The 19,721-nt window shown below is 43.2% G+C and overlaps 1 protein-coding gene across 1 annotated transcript in view; it reads left to right on the top strand.

The window, feature by feature from the left end:
- Window positions 1-19,721, top strand: part of Adamts16 (ADAM metallopeptidase with thrombospondin type 1 motif 16) — a 106,396-nt gene that overhangs the window by 33,741 nt on the left and 52,934 nt on the right. Inside the window, exons 4-9 of the mRNA XM_021208625.1 lie at window positions 3,402-3,663; window positions 6,222-6,421; window positions 8,918-9,001; window positions 11,371-11,530; window positions 12,664-12,769; window positions 18,705-18,842. Coding sequence (XP_021064284.1) covers window positions 3,402-3,663; window positions 6,222-6,421; window positions 8,918-9,001; window positions 11,371-11,530; window positions 12,664-12,769; window positions 18,705-18,842 — 950 coding nt within the window. The remainder of the gene's footprint in view (window positions 1-3,401; window positions 3,664-6,221; window positions 6,422-8,917; window positions 9,002-11,370; window positions 11,531-12,663; window positions 12,770-18,704; window positions 18,843-19,721) is intronic.

Below are 19,721 nucleotides of genomic sequence, written 5' to 3'. Positions count from 1 at the left end.
GTGGTGGTACATACTACAAGGACCAGGGCTCCAGCGAGCCTGGAAAGTGTTAGGGAACCCTGGAGTCACCAGGAGAGAGTCTGAGATCGTAGGGGGTGAAGGAAAGAACATTTTGTTCTTTTCATTATCCCAGCCATCTTCTCTTGCCTCTTTACTAGACTCTGTGTTTTGCAATACACTGCTAGGTTCTTCAAACCGGGAACTATCTTTGTGTCAACGTACTAGATGATAAAATGTTAAGAAGAGGCTGAACAAATCATCGAAGTTCACACGGCAAATAAATGTTAGAACCACAAAATAAAAGCTTGGGAGCCTACCTTAGACCCAACCCAGGCTTTCTGGAGAGGCAGAGGAACATCTGTGCTCGGTCATAAGGAGTTGAGAGTCTTTTATTCTAAGGGGTAGTTCTAGAAAGCAAGGGATTATTCACAAATGAGGAAGTTTGCATATGTAGATGTGATTTCTTTTTTCAAATTTAATATTTACATATATTGGTTTGTAGTGAGAATGTTCGTTTAGTTTAAAACACAGACATATAAGAATGTGTTTTCATTTTAATCCCAGGTGTAGGATTCAAATTGTCCCCAGAAGCTGACTATGATTTGCCTTGTGCTCTCACAGAGGCATGGTTTTGCCAGTTGCAGGTTGTTTCTGTGATTATGTGATGTTTGGAATTTTGGGAAATTTTCAGAGGGTATGTAAAGGCTAGATCCCCAAGAGATGGGGTTGGTCTTTGTTGGTAGATTGTTGGTTGGTTGCTGTTGGTTATAATTGATAGCAGTTTGCTAAGTAGACATGCAAAAAGAAATAAGAAGAAATTAGATATCGATGTCCTAATAGGAGTAGTCTAATGATGTCAACCCTCTCCCTCTATCCTTTTTACTCTCTTATCCAGTGTTATGGGGTTCAAAGGGTAGAAGAAGAGGGGTTGGAAAAGGGTGGAATTAAGAAGAACCCACAAGGAAGCCAAAAGTCTGGCTACACTGGTTGCCTTCAATAACATGGAAAACCAATCAGAGTAGTACATGGAGCTCAACGCCTCTGTGATACTTCTGGGTCCACTAAAATACCACAAGAATGAAACTCAGCTGGCCGGGGTTGCAGTGGAATTCCAAACTTGGCTGTTCCCAGGTAGAACGACAAAATAGAGGTCTCTTTCAGATGAAAGTTCCAGAAATTGTTTCTCAGGGGTGGTAGCCCATTCTCCCTCTGCCTGGTTCAGATTAGACATTGAAAGTTTTGCCACCTCCCAGACCTTGGTGGAATCTGGGCCCCGGGAGGCCAACCCCCCATGGTCCTGATGGCTTCACTGATAATTTAACCAAGTTTTCCTTTGTTTAGGTCTGCTTCTCCAGCAGGAGTTCCCTGGCTAATGCTTAACTTCCCTTGTGTGAGAAGCCGGGCTTTCTGTCAGACCTCCCACACCAAAGCCCCATTCCCTACCACTGAAATTGGCCGGCTCCCAATATCTAGAGAATGTTTCTCCATGCCTGTCAACCAAGCCTGTGTAAATCTTAAAACTCAGTGGACAGCCTGGCAGCACATTTAACGGGCATCAGTGTGAGAGACCCCCTGCCCCTAGCCACCCGTGAAAACGGATCACGGGCTCCTGAAATCACAGACAAACTTACCCAGGTGTCCATGTCATCCTATGTACTGGATCTTCAAAATAAGCTTGAGTAACAACAGCAGAGTCACAGTGCAAAATTCCCACATACCAAGGCAAAGTAGAAGGCATTTTGAATTTTCTTCAGTGGCCATGAACCTTAATGAGATTTTTCTTCCTGTCACCTTCCATTCTTCCACCAGTGAGTGGTAACTCTCCTTGTGAGGACCTTTTGAAATACTGACTGAGCATACTTCTACTTTTCTTTCCATCCACACCTATTGTATGCAACTGCTTTCCTGATTTTTTCAGACCACTTCTCCACTACTCCTGATTTTGTGTGTGTGTGTGTGTGTGTGTATGTATGTGTGTGTGTGTTGCTTTTGTACTTTGCAACTTTGCCAAATTTGTTCATCCTAGTATTTCTAATGAACTCTGAGACTTTTCTCCGTATAGCATTGATAATGAGCGTTGAGTAGGCAACGGGGACACTGAGGCCACTGTGGTCCACGTAGCAAGGTGGTTTTCTCCTGTCCCATTTAAATGTCCTTGATTTCTTTCTCTTGCTTGGTGGCTCTGTCTAAGATTGCCAATGATTTACTGAATACAAGTGCTAAGATGACCCCCGGCCTTACTGCAGATCACAGTGCACATATGGTTTTATCATTTCTTCAATGAGAATAATGACACTAGGTCATTGTTTGAGTACAGCCATTATTATACCAATGTTTATTCTTTCACATCTAACCTGTTCAGTGATTTTATCCTAAAAGGACATTGAATCTTCTCCAGTGCCTTTCCTTCATCTGTGTGATGGACATATGCTTTTGGCATTTTTTATTCTGACACAAAGTTATTAATTGGTATATACATTGAACCATCCTTGTGTCTGGGGTACCTCACTGGACTGTAGTGAATTATCTTTCCAGCATGCTATGTTTGTCGATACAAAAAACATGCTTGCAAGAAATATTTGGCAGGGACCATCAAGGCTTAACTCGTAGGGCTGAGCGGTGTGTTTACAATCTTGGCATGCTGGGTAGCCATGGAGTGTGCCTTCTGGGTGTGACCCCGAGTCTCCACTTTCAACTGTTCATCCACATAATTACTGACAACTGTGCTATCAGACTTCAAGTATTTGCCATTCAAAAGGGTTAAAAATAGTCTCTCAATTTGTCTCCTCAACGTCTCCTCAACGTATCTTATTTTTCTCATTCAGTCATGCTATATAGGCATTTTATTGTTTTCATTAAAAAAAAACCACTTCTCTCATTTTCTATAATATCTTATTTAGGAAGGTTTTCCTATGCTCTAAAGGAAGGTATCATGACTTGTTCTAGATTAATTCTGTTAACATATTTTCTGGGATGTATCACATGTTATTAAAAATTTGAAGTTCATTAGAATAGACTTTTGGAAATTATTAGGATTTTAATTTCTTCTCTCTACTGAGACCACCTGCCAATATCAATATGTAACCCTGTGCACATGGTTTCTCCAGACCCATGTAATTGTGGCTTAAATTTCCTGCCTTGGCTGTGTTATGAGCCTCATCTGCCCCGTCATCTCTGAGTCAGGTTACATGCTTCGGGGAGGATAGAGATGAGAAGAGGAGTCTTATGCAGGGACCTTGTTACACTGCCTTCTAGGCCCAGGCTACTGAGCCCCTTCTCTGTTCCAGAGGCGGGGCAGCCATATTGGAGGAGAAATGACATCAAATCCAGGGTGGAGAACTAGTGCCACTTCTATTTTTGTTAGATCACGGCGTTCTCTTTCTCCCTCTCCTTTTCTCCAGTTAGGCATGATAAGAACAAAAGACACCGATTACTTCTTGAAGCCACTGCCTCCACACCTAACAAGCAAACTGAACAGGTCTGCAGAGGGCAACTCTCCCTCCCATGTTCTGTACAAGAGATCCACGGAGCGCCAGGCTCCTAGAGAAAACGAAGTCCTGATGATCACCAGGAAGCGAGATCTGGCAAGACCGCACCTGCACCATGACAACTTCCATCTTGGCCTCTCACAAAAGCAGCATTTCTGTGGAAGACGCAAGAAATGTATGTAAGGGAGATTTTGTGTATTTAATGACTTGCATAATTAGATGGGATAGTGGGACAATTTTAATTTATTGAAAGCCTGTCTTCTGAGGAGGTGAGATGTTCTGTTGATGCTGCTATGGAAGTGACTCTGGTGGTAGTATTATATCTCTCGTGGGTGGTAGATGAATGTGGCAGATGAGAGTTTAAAAAGCTTGTCCTTGCACAGATTAAATGACACACTTCTCAGAAGTATAGAACCTGCCAGACATCTTTAAAAATAAAAATAAGAAAAGCAAGCCCTGGCATCCCCCTGTTCCCCAGTAACTCTATACTTGAGGTTTAGACATATTAAAGCTCACACACTTTTCCTGCTGAGGTAACTTATCTTTATGCATATTTGAAGCATGACACCACTGCATCAAAGAGGCAAGAACATGAAAGTACTCACCTGCAATTTGTCAGCAAGGCTTTGGAGAGTCTTGTCCCGATCCACAAGCGAGGGTCCTTGTCTGCACCTAATGTAGCTCTCCCAATCCAGGAAACCACAGTTCTCTGGAGTCCCTATTTGCCTGAGTGCCCAGGTACTATCTGATTAGCTCTTCTCAGAGAGCAGAAAGGAAGCCTGGGTCTCTAGTCCCAGCCTTCTCTGCCTCTGATAGTGGTCTTATCTGCCCCATGGAAGCAGAAGGGAGAACCTGGCAGGTCTAACTCAATGGGATGTGTCTTTTGCTTGCTTGGCTTCTTGTGGGATGGGTCCTGGTTTTGTCAGTGTGGTCCTGTTCTCTAAGTGGGTCTCACTCATACAAAGGCTCTATTAGAACACCTGTGTGCAAAGACTCTGAGTATGTTCTCTGCACTCCCTGAGGCAGTGACCAATGCAGACAATTTGTTAAAGCGGATGCTGAAACTGGAGCTACGGTTGATGAAGGGAATATTGGAATGTCACCATCTCAGCCACGGGCATCCACTGATGTGGAGCTAGCTGGACTGGTGTTTCCAGAGCACTCAGAAAGCACTGACCTGAGGCACACATTGTGTTTGCTCTAAGAGCTTCTAAGAGCTCTGGCCTGTGTGATACAGCTTCCAGGACTTCCTGCCCACATAGCCAGCCCTGGGGATACAATTGCCAGGCCCAATGTTGCACCCTCCTTTTGTTATGCAAACATCCCCCCCCCCCACTTGGGATTAAGGCCAAAGGATCTGAGACCACACCACACACATCTGAATTCCTTTCTAACACTTTCTAGGGAAGAGCCAGCAGTTGTCTTCATTTACTGACCTGCCTCAGGTCCCACAGTATCTCATACAGCAGCTCACATAGAGGCCTAATAAGTGACCCAGGACAGCTCCTAAGGGCGTGCATGTATCTGAAAGTTAAAATGCTAATATAGCTTCGGTTGGCCTTGTTGAGGGTTTGCTTAGGTTTGAGTAACAGGTTATGTTTTCCTAAGGTGAAATAAACACTTGAGATGGGAACCTTTACCTATGTCATCCTATCTTGAGTTGTGGAATAGTTGTGTGTACACATAATGAACTATCCTGGGGATGGATTCCGAACCTGAACAGGGAATTCATCATTGCCCACGTGCCTTAACATGTATCCTTGGGGTGATCCTAGAGAGTGTTTTCATGGTACGTAGGTTTCAGATTAACTTGTCACAAGGATATAAGATGGGATTTCCACTTGTGCTTCATGTCTAAACTAAAATAGTTTTGGATATTGGCTCACTTCCGGATTCAGTTTTTAATCCCAACTGACCAACAAACCAAAAGAGTTAAAGTGCTTTGGCTGTGAGCACCAATCAAGCAGGGAGATGTATGTTCACAGCTGGTCCAGTTGGAGTTTCATGTCACCAGGTGGCGATTGAAGTATACCTTCCCACAAAACGATCCTGTGTTTTCCTAGCCACCCTTCTAGAGTTAATTGTTTTCGATAGAGTGTTAACTTTCCACAAGGGCAGAGTACAGATTGCTCTATAATTAAATCTGCCAAGTATTCAGGGGAGTTTGTTAGAATGTGTAGCACCCACTGAGTGCAGCTGCCACCAACAGTGTATGATTGACTGGGAAGAGTACTGGAAAACTAGCTCCGTCCAGACACTGGTGTCAACTGTGACAGGAATGTAAGCCGGTGCCAATGGCTGTGCTGTTGGCCCTGTGATGTTTGCTACTCTGTCAAGGTGTGGAGGAGTCCTGCTCTGCAAGTCCCTGTGCCTTTGGTCCTAGGACATGCTCATTTTAGATGCTAGGGTTCACCTCTCATTTTAAATCAAGACAAAACAATGTGAAGTTAGTTCTGGAGATGGTTTCCAATGCACCCAGATTGTACAAACATCATGTAAATATAGAAGGTGACTAAAACATGTCTTGTATTCCAAAAGCTGGGCAGTTCTGTGTTCTTCTAACCTGATAATCCTCTCGCCATGCTTCGGTGTCTATATGTAGCCCAAGCTGTCATTAAATTCAGGGTCGCCTTACTCATCATGAGCATTCCTTTCTCAGACACTTCTGTAGGATCAGCTATGCCTCTGGTTTTGTGTGTTTGCTTTAGCTTGCTCTTACATGTTCCTCCATAGACATGCCCCAGCCTCCAAATGATGACCTCTACATCTTGCCTGATGAGTACAAGCCCAGCTCCCGACACAAGCGCTCACTCTTGAAATCCCACAGAAATGAAGAGTTGAATGTGGAGACACTAGTGGTGGTTGACAGAAAGATGATGCAAAGCCACGGCCATGAAAACATTACTACCTATGTCCTCACCATTCTCAACATGGTAGGACTGGTGTCTGTGTGTGTGTGTGTGTCTGTGTGTGTGTATGTGTGTGTACACCTGAATGCGTACGTGTGTGTGTGTGTGTGTGTGTATATAAACACATGAATTTATGTATGCATGTGCCTCTCTGTGTGTGTGCGTGCATGTAAGCACATGTGTTTGTATATGTGTCTGTGTGTCTCTCTATGTGTGTGCACCTGTGTGTATATGTGTATGTGCCAGTGTGTGTCCCAGTATGTGTTTGCCTGTGTGTGTGCTTGTGTGTGTGTATGCAAGTGTGCATCTGCTTGTATATATCTCTGCATGTGTGTCTGTCTGTGAATGGTGTGTGTGTTTATGTGACCATGTGTCCTTGTGTGCCTTATATGTATATGTTCATTTGTATGCTTGTTCATGTGTGTATTTGTATGTATGTCTCTCTGTGCATATGACAACATGTGCTTCATTCCTCATTCATGTAGCTGAGGCTTAGTATAAGAAACTCTCATTTTACTAATTTCCAATCAAAAGATGAATGTTTAGAATGTTGGAGAATGAAATAGGGAGAAACTAATTAGATCATCATTGCAACTTAGTTTGTTTTTGAGACATTTAGGGCTCACTGATATCTTCACACACTAGAAATCTCACTGGGACATTGACACACTTTGATGCAACAAAACTTTATCAGATTAACATGCAATGTAAGGTGCAGATAATACTATGTGAGGAGCAGATAATACAATGTGAGGAGCAGGTAATTCAATGTGAGGAGTAGATAATGCAATGTGAGGTGCATATAACAAAATGTGAGGTACAGATAACACAATGTGAGGAGCAGATAGTATAATGTGAGGAGCAGATAATGTAATGTTAGGTGCGGACAATGCAATGTGAGGAGCAGGTAATGTAATATGAGAAGTAGGTAATGTAATGTGAAGTGCAGATAACACTAGGTGAGGAGCAGATAATGAAATGTGAGGTGCAGATAATGCAATGTGAAGTGCATATAACTCAATGTGAGGTACAGAAAACACAATGTGAGGTGCAGATAACACTATGTGAGGAGCAAATAATGCAATGTGAGGTGCAGATAATGCAATGTGAGGTACATATAACACAATGTGAGGTGCAGATAACACTATGTGAGGAGCAGGTAATATAATGTGAAATGTTGATAATGCAATGCGAGGTGCAGATAATGCAATGTGTTGAGCAGATAATGTAATGTGAGGAGTAGGTAATGTAATGTGAGGTGTAGCTAATACAATGTGAAATGCAGATAATGTATTGTTGGGTGCAGATAATGCCCATCTTTTTAGGAATGTTAATGTTCAGGTATTGAATCTACGTTACCTGTAGAAACTGAGGAACTCTTATTTTGGAATATTTTCCCAGATGAAGTGTGTCTTTGTATAAAGAACACCTGTGGAAGCTACTGAGGACCCAGGAGTGGTGTTCCGCACCTGCCACCTGTGGGATAAATCCTAATCACAGAGAAAAACTGAGGTGCCCACATGTCAGGAAGAGAGTTAATGACAGTGTTTCAAATGTGTATTTTGACATCTTTGAACTGAGTACCCCAGATGAATCTGTGACCCCCCCAGGGTACCCCAAATATGTCTCACTCCCCACAGTAACTCCAAATTCCCCCCCACACACACCAAGGAAATCCACTGTGTGTCTCTCCTCCCAGAGCACCTGTCTCTGATGCTGTGCTCTGTGGAGTCTCGGCTCCCTGCATCCCTGATAAGTGGCAGCTGCCATTTGCCTGCATTCTATAGAGGCGTTCCAATGTTTCCTTAGCTTGGCAGCAAAGGGTTCTCTCAGGCATCCATGGCTGCCACTCTGACTCTGCTCCTAACCCTTTGTTTCTGCATCTGGTCCCCAGTGTCCACGCTGCCCACTCATTCTCTTGTCCCACCCCCATCCCTCCTTTCTGTTGAGTCCTCCTGGTTTTGCCCTGAGTGTCACCCCTGTGGTTTTAGAAGTCCTGTAGTGCACTTGGCATATGCTTTTCCCACTGGGCTGGAAATAATCCTTCTAGTAACACATAGTGGCTCAGGCCAGAGCTCAGAGGAAGCTGAAGAGAATGGAGTGTGAGTTAAAGGCCCAACAGCCTACACAGCAAGACTGTTGTGGTGGTGGTGGTGGTGGTGATGATGATGATGATGATGATGATGATAGTAGTGATGATAATGATGATGGTGGTGGTGGTGGTGAGGAGGAGGAGGAGAAAGGAGGAGATGGATTTTAAAAACCATTTCTCCTTTGTGATAGATAATAGGTGGACTTCCTCCTCCTCCTCTGCCGCCTCCTACTCAAACTTTAGCTGTAGACTTCCAAGTTTCCACAGTTAGGGCTTCACATATCTTTTCCATCTGAGAAATGTAAGGGAATGATACTCACCTACCTCAGGCACTGAAGAACTAGGGTTTGCTCTGCCAGGCAAGAAGCCAGGCCATGACTAGGTGAGGATTCGCTCACAGCTAATGCAAATTTTTTTTTCTGTTTCAGGTGTCTGCCTTATTCAAAGATGGAACAATTGGGGGAAACATTAATATTGTCATTGTGGGACTCATTCTGCTGGAAGATGAACAGGTATTCCAGCTTCCAAAGCAGCGGCTTTCTTGCCCCTGGAGGAAAATGACTGTGAAAAGCTGCGTTTGTTTTTAATGGAATCGCTCTGTATATTCTTCATTTCTCTCTTACTTGGAAAGAGAAAGATTTCATATTTTGTGTTTAAAATGACTCATTTCTTTTCATTTCTTTCTAACGGTGGTGTGGTGTGTGTGTGTAGTATGTGTATGGTATGTGTGTGTATGTGTGGTGTGCATGTGTAGTGTGTATGGTGTATGTGTTGGGTGTGTGTATGAATGCATCACATGTATGCATATATGGTGCAGCGTTCTTGTTTATAAAGCCAGGAATGTTGTTTATCTCTGTGTGTGCCTGTGTGTGTATGTGGTATGTTTACTGTAATTGTGGTAGGGGGCTGTGTGTGTGTTATATGTATGTGTGTGTGTGTGTGTAGAAGACCGAGAGAGACAGAGACAGAGACAGGGAGAGAACCATGTTGTGTAAGTGAGCTCACAAGGAAACAGAACAGAGAACGCATATGTCATGAGACTGTGAGAGGGAAACACTCTGACAGTATGAAGGACCAACATGTCTTCAGCCACCATGAGCTTTCTCTCTGTGCTTTGCAAAAGACCAAGCATGTTTCTAGCATAGACGGTAAACTGTACCATACTGTCTTGTGCCGTGTTGTTTTACCCTGACACCGTCTGATTCCAAAAATCCCCAGAATACTCAGACGTAGGATTTTGTTTTTTCTTTGGAGACCCTGGAAGACAGAATACATTTTACTTACTGGACACTAATCTCAGTTAATGCTGTCTTGGTGGCAATGGGTGAAAGAAGACCCTTTCCTCACAGGGTGGCCTCCTGTCACCCCGCACAGATGCATGCCGTGCACCCCAAGGAGCTCCTCACAGCATCAGCAAAATGGAAGTCTTCATTAAAAACGGGCCCTACTTCTATTTCTCCTAGGCTAGTTACTGAGTCAGCAAAGGCATGCGGGTTCAGGGCCTGAGCTAGCCACCCAGCATCCACTCCTACCCTTGGTGACGTCTTCAGTGTCTGCTGGTAGCCCCAGCGTTCTTGTTTATAAAGCCAGGAATGTTGTAGATGGAATCAGAGATGATTCATACCATCTGTGGGATGCCCCTTCTCTATGCAGGTGGGATGTAGCAGGGAGGGCTGTCTGGCCTGTCTAACCCCATTGTCTGCTCTGTGAGTGCGCAGCTGGGGGCTTGAGGGCTGCTGAACTAGCCAGGCTTCTCGGGTGACAGGTTAATTATTCCCTGCATTAAAACGTTCTTGCTTTGGAATTCATCCAAGATGCAAAGAATAAGCAAGGTTATCATTTGATCATACACCTGTGTTAACTTTAATTAACAACAGTTTCCTGGAAGTCACCAGCCGAGGAATGCAGGCATGCTTGTGTGCTTATGCACAGCAGGTCGCTTAAGTGCATGGGACTCTGGGAAAACAAAATAAACATTTAAGGGGAAAATGTCTTGAGTGACTATGAGAGAAATTTCTTCAGTTAGGATTAAAGCATTGAACAAGATAGCATTCTGAAACGGACATATAAAGAGGTATTCTCTGATCACCTTTAGGACACTGTAGCAAACCTACAAATGGGTCAATAACTCAATATATCAGCTCTCATGTGCACAAGTCCACTGATGCACTTGACATGTATGGATAAGGCTAATGGGATTCTATACTGTTTCATTATTAAAGTTTATCTAGAAATTGACCTTTTGGTGGAAACAAGTTGTCTCTGTAGAAAAGTTACTGGCTTAACATTGTTACATCAGGGCGAAAATGTTCTTGGCTATGGTTGTGAATTCATTGCTGGGGAGGTTCTCTCTCTCTCTCTCTCTCTCTCTCTCTCTCTCTCTCTCTCTCTCATTGATTAACATTGTTACATCAGGGCAAAAATGTTATTGTTGGCTATGGTGAATTCATTGCTGGTATTCTCTCTCTCTCTCTCTCTCTCTCTCTCTCTCTCTGTGTGTGTGTGTGTGTGTGTATGTATGTGTGTATATGTGTGTGTATTGTATGAGCTACATACAAAAGATCCTATTTCAGCTACAATTTTGTTAAGTGTTATTCAAAGATTTTTTTAAATGTAAGATTCCGCTCAGATGCTATCTTTCTTGGTCATTGAATCTAAGAATCCATCAGATACATCCCAATAGCTTGTGTGCAGAAAGGCACATAAGTGACTTGTAAATGCAGCCTCTGCGATGTTAAAGCATCATATGTATTTCTTATCATGTGCCTTCTGGGTTCATCTTTGCATTTTAAATCTCCACTAAGAATAGCCCGCTGTGTTGAGAATGTCTTTAGCATTCTTTCTCTACATTTCTGTGGGTGTCTTGGCCTCTCTTGCCTAGCCAGGGCTGGCGATTAGTCACCATGCAGACCGCACGTTAACCAGCTTCTGCCAGTGGCAATCTGGATTGATGGGGAAAGATGGGACTCGTCATGACCACGCTATCTTACTGACTGGTCTGGACATATGTTCCTGGAAGAATGAGCCCTGTGACACATTGGGTAAGATTCTCCAGTGTGATTTGCAGGGGTGTGTGTGGGGGGAGGGAAGGTCACCGTGTAGTTACCATCATCACCACCAGTAGCTTTCTTGCATGTGTCAACTGATGTGTTGTGAGAACAAGGACCCCAGTCCCTGCCCCTTCTTATGTAATAATTGCCCTTTCCCACGTCTCCTGCCACTGCAAATGGGGCAGGGAGATTCAAGCTGTCTCATAAATGTCACAAGAGTAATGGATCCATTGATACTGATGGTGACAGCACAGTAATACTCTACTCTCCATTTCCACATTTCCCTGTAGAGACCTGGCTGTCAGCAGTCACAGAGTGAGGTGCTTTGGCAATTTTTTTTAAATGGCCAAAGAGTGTGCTACTATTTAGGATTCCACAGAGATTTTTTTTTTCTTTTTACTCTATTTGTCTCCCAAGTTCAGAGGAGTTGATTTTTAATATAGAAACTGCCGAAGAGGATCCAGTGTAGCAGAAGTTAACTCTGTTTCTCAGTGAGGCACTATGAGGCTAGCCCTCAGTGGGGCTTGGAGGACATATATTTTACCCACCCTGGAGAGCCTGGCTTACAGTGTCTGGACAGCTTAAAGACTGTGCTTCCTCTAGAGGTCTGGAAGTATTCTATATGTCAGGCACCAAATACCTCCATAACCAGGTCCCAGGGACTACTCCAGATGCTGAGAACATAGTGTGGCTTCTGGGCAGATGACTCTTCATGGGTATTGTCACAATTCCTCACTGGGGACTCAGCATGTCCTGTGTGATTGCCCCCCAGTGAAATCTCAGAAGTCCAGTGATTTAATACTGCAGAAAGATAAAGGGCAAAGAAGAAAACCTCATGGGAGACATGAGGAGAAACCACACTGGAATTTTGTTCCAACTTTAGTTTTTTTCCAGGAACAGTGCATAAAAACTAAGCTTGTTTATCACAAGGCAGAGTCCATGGGCCCATAAGGATATATAAGATACACCCCCTTCTATCACATCAATACATTATGTTTACATGGCTGCCCAAGTGTAGCTCACTGCGCATTTCCTAAATGAAGATGAGAACCAAACTTTATCAAATACCAAAAAATAAAGCCACCGTCACCCCTTATAAATCATCACTATTATATGCCCTACAGGGTTCGCACCCATAAGTGGGATGTGCAGTAAGTATCGCAGCTGCACAGTCAATGAAGACTCAGGACTTGGACTGGCCTTCACCATTGCCCATGAGTCTGGACACAAGTAAGTCTGTCTCATTGAAGAAGGAAGGATGTCATCTGCTGACTGGATGATATCTGCATTTCTGTATTGATTCTGTGGGTTCATTTCATTTTCCAGTAGGCTGCTCTTATGGTACTCCATCGGACTGGACAGAGGAACAAGTCTTCTTGTCAATGGTAGCTGCTCTTGAGTTTTGTTAACACATACACACATACGCACACACACATACACACTTATGATTTGTAAACATAGTATACAAGTGAAACTTGTCAGTGCGGCCACCAGGAAGTTGGCCCTGTGAGGGCCTGGATGATTTTTCCATGTCCTGACCCTGACATCTGAGCTATTGCTTATAAAATGAGGTAACATCAAGTTGCGTTATTTCACATGCACACAAAGACACACATGAACACACACACAGAGGAGGGGAGAAAATAAACCAACATAATAACTAACTCATGGTGTCCTTTTATTCATACTCACAAAAGCTCAGAGAAATTGTTATTCCTAGATAAGATTTTATGCTTATAATCCTATCAGCTGATTCACTTTGGAGCAAGGTCTACTGAAGGGTTGTGAAAGGCCCCATTACCTTCCAAACTGCTCTGGACATCCTCTGAGTACCTTGAGGACTATGGAGGTCAGCTGACATCATAGACATTATTGCTTGCCCTATTGAGACACTACTTGAAATTTATCTCAGAAAACTTACAACTCAGAATCCCCCTTTTCTTCTAATCATTTTTCTTGAAATTTGATTTTCCTGACAATGGGAAAATAGAGACAGAATGTTGGTGATTTGTGTTTTGACAAAGCTATTTTTTCTATCTCCTATTGGAAAATGGATTCAATACACCTATTCTCAGATTCATGAGCCCACAGGTGTGCTCAGATGCACACACACACACACACACACACACACACACACACACACACCACAGGTGCAAATATGCATGCCTTTGTTCAGTCACATCCTATGGAGGACCTGCAGGCTTTGGCCATGTGAACTCTTGACCCTAAGGCAAAGCTGTACATCCTGTTACCAATCCTTCATTACCACAGGTACTGATTGATGATTTCATTGCCCAGAAAATTACACCTACACTCTATAAGGTTTTCAATTAAGATACAACTGTATTTTAATAGTCTTCTAGATTTAAAAACATTGATCATTATAATGACACTAGGCTCTCACTGTCCTCTCAACCTTAACTTAATTAAACAATCAAGGCAAGAAATACTTAAGTCACTGAGAACTCAACCTACTAGAGTTTGATAAGCAAAGAGATAGAGGCTTTGGCTGTTCTAAGTCACTGCTGCAGGTGGCTAATTTAACTGAAATTCAGCTTGATTCTTCCTCAGTTGAAAGTTTTCAGTCTCAACTGACCCAGTCACCGGACTTAAAGAGCATTAGAGCAAGCCAGCTCTTGCACCATCGCCTAGCTTAGTGATTGTCACTGCCCTCTGGGAAGATCCAGTGGCCTTGTTGGGTTATTCATTGTCATTTCTCTTGAGAGTTCTTGTATTTGAAACCTACTTGCCTTTGACCATCTCCCTACCACTCTACCACCACACATATATCCCCGCTGTTAGTGTGTGAAGAGGTCTCTGTGTTGGGTGATGTGTCAGGAGCACAGTGCGTGTTTGGTGTATAGAAAGCTTTGTTATGCCTCTTTACATAGGGATAAACTGAGGCTCAGTGAGTCCAACAATTGGCTCAGAACCAAACAGCTCGGGTGTGATTGAACAAAGGTGTTGGTTGACTCAGCCCCTATTCCATACCTCCTGCTCACTTCAGAAACCTGTATAATAAAGTCTCCTAATCTCATCCTATCTGGGGTCTCCACATCTACCCCTGCATCATGGTGAGGAAGTCTGTGTCAGATCTGTGGGCATCTGGTCCTACCTATAGTCACCTTCCAAAACAAAGTCAGCATCTGGATGACATTGTTCCAGTGCCCTACTCAAGGGCATCTCACCTTCTTAGTCACATTGTCCCAACAACCTGCACCATTTACTGAGACTGCTCACTGTTCCTCATCCTGGATATAGGTTGGTGATGAATAAGTACTTTCTGACAGCAATGGCAGGACACAGAGAATAGTGGAAGACATGAGAGGCACTGAATTCTGAGTACACTTAAAAAACCACCTCATCTGAAAGTATGCTTATAATTTTTGTCTTCTTCATGTTGTTATTGTTTAATTATATATGTTTCATGGTGAGATTTTCTTACACATACATTATTGTGACCTGTTTTATACCCCTTTGTTATGGGAATCTGCTTCCTCCCTGTAGCCCCTTCCTCCTGATTTATTGTCTCATGTGTGTGTGTGTGTGTGTGTACATACATGCATTCATATTTACCATACAAGGGAGAACATATGCCATTTTCTTTTCTTTCCCAATTATCATGTCTTGTTCCTCATCTCTTTATATGTCTTCCTCCACCTTCAGGGTCCACATTATACTTCCATTTTATATGCATGTATATATGTATATAGGTAGGTAGGTATGCATATCTGTGTGTACTGGCTAGCTTTGTCTGTCAACTTGACACAAGCTGGAGTTATCACATTGAAAGGAGCCTCCCTTGAGAAAATGCCTCCATGAGATCCAGCTATAATTCTCAATTAGTGATCAAGGGTGGGAAGGCCCATTGTGGTTGGTGCCATCTTTGGGCTGGTAGTCTTAGGTTCTATAAGAAAGCAAGCTGAGCAAGCCAGTGGAAGCAAGCCAGTAAGTAACATCCCTCCATGGCCTCTCCATCAGCTCCTGCTTCCTGCCCTGCTTGAGTTCCTGTCCTTGACTTCCTTTGTTGATGAACAGCAACATGAAAGTGTAAGCTGAATAAACACTTTCCTCTCCAACTTGCTTCTTGGTCATGATATTTTGTGCAGGAATAGAAACCCCGACTAAGACAGTGGGCATACATATATTTAAACTTCAAATACAAGAGAAAATACTCACTATTTGTCTTTCTGAATCTGGCATTGCTAACTTAGCAAAGTGACCTCCAGGCCAATAGTTTTTATTTGAGTCAGAATCATTGTTGGAAGATTGCCCTTGAGTCAACAATCAAAAATGGAGAAGCTGGTATTGACTGTTTGATTCACAGGCAATGTGCTTCAGGGTATAGATAGGAGACATTAAGTATTACACATTATTAAGGATAAATGGACAGATAGTATTTGTTATTTAGCCTATAGGATGATAACCATTTTAAATAGAGTGCTATGGTACATGGGAACTAAGTCTTATGTGGGATATATAGCTTGACTTACATTTCTCGATGACCAATACCAACCTTATCTTTGAGATACATCTAGTCTTTATTCCATTACTTTAACATTAATATCATATGTGGTCTCTGTGGAATGTTTATGTGATAGATATAGTCATTGTGTCTGTTCATGTTGTACTGCTTCGAAAGATAACTCATGATGTAGTCGGGCACATATTCTGTGAGCCCCCAAATCACATGGGGTTGGTGAGAACAGCATCACATGCTCACCTCTACCTCACAACCTACTAGTATGCCAGAAGTCTCCCAGGACCTGCTTTAGGTAGCCAAAGTTTGTGGTGTATTCCTTTGATGTTTAATACCCGCAAAACTTGAAATTTGATCACTGAAAATACCTTACTATTAAAAAAAAAAAATGAAAACCAGGAAATCTCCAGGCAGCAGGCATTGTTATTTGAATTCCTTAGAATGTAGGCTGAAATGATAGTAAAATTATCTAGGTCATGTGTGGGGCTGTAACATTCTCCTCTGAAACCAGGTCAGGGGCCAGCCAAGACAGCGTGCTTTGGCATTTGTTTGTCATTGCTCTCTCCCTGTGCAGCCTCCCTTCTGGGATTTCAGCCCAAATCCTTCTCACAGCCATGACACATTTCCCCTGCCATGCGGTTGCCTTGGCCTTGATTAATTGCCTTTAATAGAACTTGAGAGAATGGGTGGAGGTTAGAATGACCACATCCACATCACCCTTGGTACTGACCAGGAATTTTGCAGAAATCTGACAATATTTGCCTGCAAGATCTCCTTGGATACACCCTCCAATCACCTTATAGTTAGACCATTGCACGGATCTTATGGGCGTTGATGTCTGCATGTCTGAGCTTTTGGTTTTATTCTGGATAAAGAGCTCCCTTTAGTCCTTTGTTTTATCTTTTTCAGGGTAGAGTATAGTCAGGTAGCAATTATAAGCCTCTGTAGAAGGACATGTTCTCTTGTTCCCTTTAGACCCCACCATACACCCATTAAAAGTCTTCCTGCCTGTGTTGTCTTCCATCTGCTCATCATGGGAATCTTGATAGTTTCTATGAATCAAGTAACCAAGCTCCCCACTTCTACTTTCTCTCCAGAGCCTTTCCTCTTTCATTTGGGTCTCATTCACTCAATACCTGTTCTTGGGAAACCAAATATAAGGACAGAGTAGTAAATAGTAGTGGCCAACAGTAAGTGGGCCCCCAATAATATGCATTCAGTAGTAGACGTTTTCAGGGTCCTGTGGCTCTTCCAATTGCCCTAGGCTTTCCTTCAAGGCAGTTTGGAGTACTTTCTGGGAGAGTTTAAAATGGCAATCAGTTCTTCTGCAGGCAAAACTTTGGGAGTTTAAGAGATGCAGAGCTTTGTTAGGAGGTGGCTACTTGAGTCACTTGCCCCTTTCAGTTCAGGGCTGCAGTGTCACAACTCTCTGAAGAACATGCTGTTTGGCAGTGAGGAATACATGGGCACCTGTGGCACCCCCATTCATAGCTACCGAGGCTTGAGATGTGTCCATGCAGGAGGCCAGGGTAGAACCCCCAAACTGTTTTGGTTTCCCCTCAGTCAGAATGGGCACAGATTTAAACTGTTCCCATCTATGCTTGCAACTTTGATTACTCTTTGCAGAGAGATGCTCTGCAGAGAGACGTAGGCTACGGGTCAGGTAGTTAAGGGCTGCCTATCTGCCACAGCCTCCAACTGAGGAGCTCGTGTCAAGGAGCAGCCCAGCATGGTTGTGGAGATGGGTGGTATCTCCCTGATGAGCACGTGTGGCTGCTCAGTATTGCTGACGCTCCCTCAAACATCCACATTGCCAGGGGAGCTTATCTGAAAAACTTAAATGCCTGATTTTTTTTTAATTTCCTGAGCCAATAACTTCTGGTTCCAAACCTGACTTCTCTATTTCTTTTTCTAATTAAAATTTACATTTTTTTATAAATCCATACATGAGTAATTGTATTCATATAAGTTCTCCTCCTCCAACTCCTCCTGTATGTACCCTACTCCCTCTTAAATTCATGACTTCTTCAATTGTTGTTGCATATTAGCACACATGTATATACACCCATATGTACACACATATATACCCATATGCATGTATGAATACAACCTGCTGAGTCCACTTAATGCTAATTGGAAGTTACACACATGAAATGTCGACAAGATGATCACCTAAACAAGCCCAGGACAATGACAGCAGCTGACATTCCAACATGGCTGGCAGGCTCAGACAGAGAGTTACATGTATTTGATTGCTACTGAAAGTGAAAGATTCAGTATACTCCAGGGGAACCTCCCTGACCTCGAATCCTAAGTGATCAGCCCTGAGCACGCACACACATGACTTCCATATTTCTAACAAACAGCTCTGAAACCTCCACCAGTCCTGGTAGTACCTGTGGGTTCTGATACACTGAGTTTTGATATGTTGTCCTTGAAGCTGTGTGATGAGTCTTGCTCTTCCAGAGGCTCTGAGAGCACACATACATGCTCCACAGTCTGACTGATATGATTCCATTTCTCAAGAGGGATGGCCTTTACATCCTCCGGCTTCCCTCTCAGTGTATATTGGATACTATTGCCCAGTTTGTGATGGCCTTCACATCCTCCGGCTTCCCGCTCAGTGTCTATTGGATACTATTGCCCAGTTTGTGATTTGAAGTGACCGTTTTCTCTCTTTCTCAGCTTCGGCATGGTCCATGATGGAGAAGGAAATATGTGCAAGAAGTCTGAGGGCAACATTATGTCCCCAACACTGGCAGGACGCAACGGCGTCTTCTCCTGGTCTTCCTGCAGCCGTCAGTACCTGCACAAGTTCTTAAGGTATGGATCGCTCGCTTGGGGCAGTTTTGTGACCACTCTGAACTTTTGGGGACCTTTTATTATTTTCTCACCAACAATTTGAATTGTTTAGAGTTTTAATTCATATGTTTTCATTTTGAAATTATATTTATTCTTTGAAAATTTCATGCATGTATATAAAATGTATTCAGGTCATTTATATTCCCATTATCCTCTCTCGTTCTCTGTCCCTTACTCTAAGACATTTCTTCTTCTGACAAGTCCTCCTGTCTCTTTCTCTATTGTATGTCTCTGTCTTTATCTCTGTCTCTCTCTGGGTCTTTGTTTTTCTGTCACTCTTTGTCTCTCTCTGTCTCTGTCTTTCTGTCTCTGTCACTCTGTCTCTCTGCCTCTCTGTGTGTCTCTGTTTTTCTGCCTCTCTGTCACTGTCTCTCTGTCTCTCTTGGTCTCTCTCTCTCTCTCTCTCTCTCTGCTGTTCATGTGTATGTTTGCATAAGTGTGGGGCTTGGGGGGGGGACACATGGGTGTGGGGACCCAAGGTTGAGATCAAGCCTCACTTTTCAGTTGCTTCCCACATTTGTTTGTTTGTTTGTTTGTTTGAGACAATGCTTCTCCATGAAGCTGAAACTTCGATTTGACCATGTTGGATTGCCAATGAGCTTCAGGAATCTGTTAGCTCCCCTCCCCCACCCCACTCCAAGGTTGGGGTTGCAGGCATCTATTGCTTACCTAGCTTTATATGTAGGATGTAGAGATCTGAATTCAGGTCCTTGTATCTGGCAATTTTCTAACTAGGCAATCCCTCAGCCCTGCATATCCCTCTCTGTTGCCATTTTTGCCTTTGGTGATGGCGGTGATGGTGGCGGCGGTGATGGTGGTGGTGGTGGTGGTGGTGGTGGT

Source organism: Mus pahari, chromosome 11 (assembly GCF_900095145.1).
Source record: "Mus pahari chromosome 11, PAHARI_EIJ_v1.1, whole genome shotgun sequence".
Classification (NCBI taxonomy): Eukaryota; Metazoa; Chordata; class Mammalia; order Rodentia; family Muridae; genus Mus; species Mus pahari.
This window is presented reverse-complemented; position numbering and strand designations above follow the sequence as displayed.